Source organism: Anastrepha ludens, chromosome 2 (assembly GCF_028408465.1).
Source record: "Anastrepha ludens isolate Willacy chromosome 2, idAnaLude1.1, whole genome shotgun sequence".
NCBI classification, from domain to species: domain Eukaryota; kingdom Metazoa; phylum Arthropoda; class Insecta; order Diptera; family Tephritidae; genus Anastrepha; species Anastrepha ludens.
The window spans coordinates 31,630,006-31,637,699 of record NC_071498.1 but is presented as its reverse complement, the minus strand read 5'-3'; the positions used below and the strand labels follow the sequence as shown (position 1 = coordinate 31,637,699).

Here is a 7,694-nt window from a genome sequence, read left to right as displayed (position 1 = left end):
ACACGTAATTTATCTTGTGAAACTACCACCTAACCGGCAATATTGTAGGTATGTATGTAGATATATATAAATATATATGTATTGGCGTATGTGTGTGTGTACAAGCATTTGGCTAGGGAACTGCAGCTTTTAAGGCGTATGTGGCTCAAAACGGGCGAAGATTAATTCATTGCAGACGCAGATATGAAGCATAGCCACACATGACTTGAGTTCAAAGAGCTTAGAGCGCGCGCGTACATACATCCACACATGCATACATACTTACATAGGTACGTGCGTGTATATATGTGTGCATGTATGTTCTGCATGGCCCCAGCCACATGTCAATGGCGCCCTGCAGGAATTTTCGCAATTGATTGTTTTGCTCTCTCTGCCAACGCAGCGATCCTTGCGGGAATAGCAAAGCGCGCACTAATAGTTTCCCCGCTTTCGCTTTCAGTTTGACAGCATTTTATTATTACAAATATTTTTGTTTTTATTTTCCGTTTTTTGCGCCACACTTTCGGACACTTCCCAAGTGCAATACTGATTTATGGTTGTGTTGACCAGCTGTAAAAATTATTATTGCAATATATCAGCTTGTGTTGCAAGTATTTATGGCAAGTTAATGACCTTCCAGCAAAAGTAGCATGGCGTGGTGGGTGTGTGCAATTAGAAAGCAAGCAAAAAAGTTGCTTAGTTGCGCACTAATTTACATAATAAATGGAAATTTATTATGACAACCCCGCGACAGTAAAAAAAAAACCAAAACAACAAAATGCAAGCAGCAAAAAAAGCGCAACGCGCATATGCAAATAAAATTACGTCGTTTGCAACATTTGTTACATCACCACCAGAAAAAAAATAAAAAAGCAAAAAACAAAATAAAATGCACTTCTTCGCACCGACATTGCGTGCAACACGCGCAATACTCAGCGCCGACATTTGTTGCATGAATGTCGCAAATATGTAAATACATGTGTTCTAGTGTACTTGCAACAAGGAAGACAAGTCGCATTCCGCACATTTGTATGCGCAATGCCATTTGTTGTAACATTTGCAATTGTTATTGTTTTGTTATTGCTGCCGCGTTCAAATCAATTTCGTGGCACTTGTGGCAATTGCAAACATATGGACAGACAGCTAGGCCAACAAATGAATCTGAACTCATCGGTTGGAAAGTGTCGATCGCTAACGATCAGTCAGTCAACGACAAGTTAGTCAGTTAGTCCGTCAGCCAGCCTTTCGTACACTCAAACGCTCATTTGGTTGGAAGCGGTCAGTAGTTGCGATTTTTTATATTTTTCCCTGTCTCTTACTTTACGTCATTAAGCGCAACGCTGGAGCAGTGCGCTGTTCTGTGTACTGATCACGCCTTGCTGCTCTACCGCCTCAAATAGTTCCTGGTTAGGGCAGATTTCGCTCATTCGCCCGCCTGTTCAACTACCCATTCTGGGTCTCGAACTTTCATACCCTCAATTGCACTTTCTTTCGTGCGCTGTTTAATTTACAATTTCTTTGGAATTCCTCAGCGCACTACTAACACAGTGTACTAGTGATGGGGCAAGCAAACAAGAAAAAATAAAAAATTAAAAAAAAAATTATTGCCTCGGTGTCAACTATAATTTGCGTGCAATCAATAGAACTCTCACTTGCATATTTAGTAACAGAGTTGTTTTTGTTGTTTTTGTAATTTTACTTTATTTATTTTTGATCGACGCCAGCAGTGAATGACTGCTTTTGAACTTGAAAGACCTCTCTTCCACCAACCCACTGGCATAGAGACACTGCGGCACTCCCCATTTTTGCTCGCCACTTGGCAAACCAATTTCGCCGCTAGTCTTTTTGAGCAAATTCTATGTTTGTTGTTTTTTGATCCACGTACACACATTGATCGTTCAATTTGGATTGACAGCGCTGATTGATCGCAAAATTTTCCTGATTTTCTCTGTCACATTGTGGCATAAAATTTACATGCCACATTGGACCACACCACAAAATCGTCAATTAAAATTTTCTGTATTCAACGTTAAATGCAAAATAACAACGGTGACGCGTTGAAGCGCTGTTTGGGCAAGCCTGCAAGTGCCGGTGTGTGCGTGTGTGTGTGTGTGTGTATATGGATTTGAGGCAAGTGATCGTGGCACAAGTGCAAGATCAATACATTTTGATGGGCGCTACTGGCAGCTAAAGCATTATTGGCAATAGCGCTGTCGCCCACAAGTTGTTGTTGTTGTTGCTATTATTATTTCTGTTACTGTTGTTGTTGCTACTATTATTTCTGTTTCTGTTGGTCTTTTTGTTGTTGTTGCTGTTACTACCATTGTTTTTGTTTTTGTTGTTGTTGGTAAATGTCACTTAATATTGCTATTTTGTTTTCATTGCAGTTGTTTACAAATTAATTGCTGTTGTTGCTACTGTTGCCGCCACTGCCAGTAGTTGGCTTGTTGTTGGCGTTCAATAAAAATAAACTGTCTGCTATCCATCAACTGATAAAGACTAACAAAATGCTAACAACAATAATAAATAACTGTGTTCCACTTGCTAGCTGTTGCTGATCGCTTACGCTCGCCCGCGCTTTCTTCTTCTTCTTATATTCTCCTCTTCCTCTTCTTCTTCGGCCGCTGCTGCTGCTCCCTCTATGTACGCCTTAAATTCATGCTGTCATTTGCGTATCGGCAACATTTTGTTGCTCACTCATTTAATCTGTACAAATTTTGCTTGGCTTTTCTCTTTTATTTCGTTTACTTTATTTTTTATATTTTTTCAAATATTTGTTTTATGAATTTCGCTCGCGGCTTTTGCTTATCGTGTTGCGGCTGAAGTTTATCTATTGGTTGTATCTTTAATTGCTTTATTAGTGCTGAATGCTGCTGAATTGCAATTTTGTTTGTGTTTTTGTTTTTGATTTTTTGTTTTTTTGTTGATATTTTTGCATGACTAGGCGCCAAAATCGAGATTTCGCGTTGTTGCTACACTCATCATGTGATACTCGCCACTCGTATAACCAGAAGCACTTTACCAGGAATTGTTAATTTGTATTATTCCTTTATTCTGGTTGTGAAATCAAACAAAATTTGTTATTTCAATACCGATTCGTTATTTGTTTTCATTTGTTCTATTCGCATTTATGTATTTTCATGCCCTTAGGGCATCTTAGGGTTACTTGTAACTCTCCAAGTGGGAATAAAAAGGCTTTTGCAAAGAATAGCACTGTACTTTTTTTGTTTTTTGCTTCTGATTTTTTATAAGCTAATTACAAATAATAGCACTTTAGAGCAATTTTTCTCATCATACAATCATTTTGACTTTCTCATGTGCCCGTAATTAGGCTAAACACGAAAATCATTCCTTTCAATGGGCACCGTTTCGAGATGTAATTTTTCGATTTTTTTTATCAGAGATATAGATAAGTTGTTGTATGTTACTCAAGCTCTAATATGAGCAAATAAGTTTGAAAATGGAAGGCAATGAAGCCTTAACTTATCAAGGTAGCGCAAAATTAATCACCCTATCGGAATATTTATAATTTTTGACATCAAATTGTACACTTATCAACTGGACAGCTGCAGTATACAAACAGATAAGTAAGAGAGCGCGAAAAGGTCCTTATAAAGATATCAATCACTCAAAACCACTTTTTTATTCAGTAAAAAAAAAGAAACAAAAAAATAGGCTGATAGGCTTGGCTTGTCACATTTATTTTATATTCATATTCATATTTTTATTTATTTTTATATTTAATTATATTTCTAGTAAACAAAAACATATTTAGTAAGCAAGTTATTCAAAAAAGAAGTTGGCTGATTAATTTTGAGCCCCCTTGTATAATGGAGGTTGAAAAATTTAAAATTAATAAACTTACGCGTAAAATTTAAGCAACGATTGTTATTCTTATTGAACTTACCTGAAAAAAAGAAAAAAGATTCATTAGTATAAAATTTTTGAAATTGAAACAGGTAAATTTTTAAATTGCACTTATTACAGAGAAGATCGTCGAGGAAAGTTAAAAAACATTTTCTTCAATAGAAAAGTAAAACATTTTTTGCACTCCTTTTTATTTAAATATTAAAAAAAAATGATTTAGTATATTTAAAAAAAGTTCTTAAAATCGTCAAACGAAGCCCCTTATAATAAAAAATAAATTATTTATTAACTTAAAAAAACAAAAAAACAAAATGTCTTAAAATCGTCGAAAGAAAAAAATATATTTTTCTAATGACTTCTTTGGAAGATTTTAGAAAGTTTTTTTAAACAAAAGAAAGTAAAAAAAATTATATATTGTATTTATTTGTTTCTAATGACTTCCTTCAACCATATTAAGAAATTTTGTTTTAATGAAGAAGGGTAAAAAACAATTTTTTTTATTTTTCTAGTGGCTTCTTTTAACGATTTTAAAAATCTTTTTTTAAATGAAAAAAGACATTTTGAATTATAAATTATGCTTAAAAAAAATTGTTTAAATAAAAACAGGAAACATAATGACTTCCTTCTACGATTTTAAGAAATTTTTTTAAATAAAAAACAAAACATTTTTACTTATAAATTATACTTTAAGAAATTTGTTTAAAATAAAAAAGTAAAAAAAAAAACAATTCGACTTATAAATTACACTTTAAAAAAATGTTTTTTATATTAAATTATTCTTTAAAAAGTTTTTTGTATAAAAAAGGAAATAATTTTTTTTAATGACTTCCTTCGACGATTTTAAGAAATTATTTTAAATAAAAAAAGATAAAAAACATTTTTTTTTAATTTTCTAGTGTCTTAGTTTGACGATTTTAAGAAATTTTTTAAATAAAAAAATTATTTCTACTTATAAATTATACTTTAAAAAGTTTTTTTAAATAAAAACAGGAAACAATATTTTTTATTGACTTCCTTCGACAATTTTAAGAAATAATTTTAAATAAAAAAATGTAAAAGACATTTTTTTTTAATTTTCTAGTGCCTTCGTTTGACGATTTTAAGAAATGTTTTTAAATAAAAAAAAGTGTTTAATTATAAATTATACTTTAAAAAAGTTTTTTAGATAAAAACAGGAAACAATTTTTTCCAATGACTTCTTTTGACAAATTTATAAAATTTGTTCAAATTAGAAAAAGTAAAAACAAAAAATTTACTTTAAATTATACTTCAAAAAAAAATTTTTTTATAAAAAATTAAACAATTTAAAAAATTTTTTTTTTGTAATAACTTCCTTCGATGATTTTAAGAAATATTTTTTAAATAAAATCAGGTAAAATTCTTTTATTATTTTTCTAATGAACAAAAAGATTTTTTTATTTAAAAAAGTCAAACAAGAATCTACTACTAGAATTCTAAATATAATATAAATGCAATTCATCTTTATTTATCATACATATCAGCAAAAATCTAAATACTAAATTCTCTGCGTGCCTTCAACAGCAAAAGGCGGCAATCTAGCAACTAGAAGCTTAGCGCTTTCTCAAATATTCTATACATTACGCGTTGAGTGTAACGAGAATCAGAATATATTCTTTCCTTAATTCTAAGCTGTAAAGACAATCTCGATTGCAGAATTCGATGCGTTGACACTTCATAAGAGTATCAGTTTCATTTCAACTTCTTGCAGACAAATTAGCAGAAGATGCTGATACTACAAAAGGATGCTGGTTTGGGTATCTATTTTAAAGGGTGAACTGTCGGCTGGCTTTTCTCTAAATTAGAAATTATTGTGGCATTTATAGCTATTTCGTGCTCGACTAAGTGCAAGAAACTCGATATCGTTTCAAATCGCTGTACGAAATGTATTGTTTTATATTTGAAAAATGTTTCGAAATATTGAGCCACGCTATAATAGGCCTATTTTTTTCGAAAATAAAGACAAATGGCGAGGGCAACAAAGGCCTGCTAAGTAATAGTTTTTTTTTTTTGTTTATGGCGTTGAGCAACATTTTGGACTTGAGTGAGATCCGATTTCATAGAGATGACACTAAATGCTCCACGATCGATCCAACAATCGATCTCTTGTTCATAAAGCTTCATAATAGAGAAAATCCATGTCAAGTGATAAAAGTGAAAAAAATGTTTGCTCATTGGCACCGGCTTTTCTGAAAATTGGTTTATTTGTAGATTCGAATATAATAAGAAGTAAGCTGAAAAAATTTAGAAAAAAATTTAATACTTTTGAGATTTATTTAATGTTGAAAATTTTGATATAGAGTTTTTTAGGTGAAATATATTCGGTCATTTTTAACATTTTTATACTTTTTAAGAATATTTTTTTTTTCAAAAGACTTTAATTTTATTTTGGATATTTTGTTCTAATTTTTGGAAAACACCCCCTTTAAATTTTGTTTATTTTTGCCATTAATAGCTAAGATTGTGTTCAGTATTCCCTAAAAGCTTAATAGTGGGGTCCCTATAGATTTCCTAGCTCTGTTACTTTTAGAAGAAAGTCTAACGAGATGTTTTAAAAAATGGCAATAAAAAATTCTTTTGGAAAAATTTTGATGCAAAAAATATTATTTTTTCTCAAAACTAATTTTTTTTTAAATAGCAATACAAATTTTTTCCCCAAAAGTTAAAAAAAAAAAATTTATATTAGTTTTTCACAAAAACAAATTTTATTGGAATTTTTTTTTTAATTCGAATATAGTTTTTCAAAGTGAAATATCTTCGGTTATTTCTAAAATTTCTGTAAACCTTTTTTTAAATATTTGGGGAAAAATATATTATTAAAAAAAAATTCTTTTTGTAAAAAAATTAAATATTTTGGAAAAAAATGAAATTTTTTTTTCAGATCGCTTTGAAAAAAATTTTTTGGGAATAATTTAATGTTTATCTTTATTATTTATTTATTTATTTTTTTTTTCAGAGGTTTTTTTTTGGGGGAAAAAACGCATTTTTTTCAGAAATGGCAATAAAAAATTGTTTTCCATAAGTTTTGAAGAAAAAAATTAAATTTTTTTCCAGAACTAATTTTTTTAAATAAGGCAATAACATTTTTTTTCGCAAAAGTTTTAAAAAAATATTTATTTTTTCCCAAAAAAAAACATTTTACTGCCATTTTTGAAAACTTCCTATAAATCTTTTTTTTAATATTTAGAAAAAAATATTAATTTTTCTATTTAAACTTTTTTTTCGAAAAAAATTAAATTTTATAGCCATTTTTGGAAAAAATTTGTGTGGCCAGTTTTGAAAAAAAAATTTTTGGGTCAAAATTTAATTTTTATTTTCCAATTTTGTTCCGGAAGTTTATTTTGGGAAAAAATTAAATTTTTTCCAGAAATGGCAATACAAATTTTTTCCCCCGAAGTTTTGAAGAAGAAAATTAAATTTTTTCCCAAAACTAATGTTTTCAAATTTATTCGCTCAATTGCGTAACAGGCGGTTCTAGAGTGGCTGCTTGAACTCCTTGAAGCTGTGATATGGCACCGCTAGCCTACTTTTCTAGGCTGCTGGTAATGGCTTATGTGTGGTTGACAGTCCCGTAACAATTCGGATACTGAGGGATTTCAGGTACTCACTGAAATATAAACCATCTGTAATGTCCTGCAAAATAGGATTGCCTGAAGCGACCACAGCACGGCCAGCCGAGACAGGCACTGGAATTAAAGTTGGACTCCTCACTGATCGATTTTTTTTTTACATACATATGTAGTAGAGCATAAAAATCAGCCTATGACCCACCCTTTGCAAGGAGAATGGAATAATATCACCAAGTGCCAAGTAACCCACAACCGACATCA

General features: G+C 30.8%; 1 protein-coding gene across 5 annotated transcripts in view; it reads right to left on the bottom strand.

Moving 5' to 3' along the window:
* Positions 1-842: 842 nt before the first annotated feature.
* LOC128867813 (rho GTPase-activating protein gacZ-like) overlaps positions 843-7,694 on the bottom strand; it is a 170,644-nt gene continuing 163,792 nt past the window's right edge. For all 5 annotated transcript variants that reach the window (XM_054109334.1, XM_054109344.1, XM_054109354.1 and 2 more), the window contains exon 4: positions 843-3,886. In XM_054109334.1, the coding sequence (XP_053965309.1) occupies positions 3,732-3,886 (155 nt within the window). In that variant the 3' untranslated portion in view covers positions 843-3,731. The remainder of the gene's footprint in view (positions 3,887-7,694) is intronic.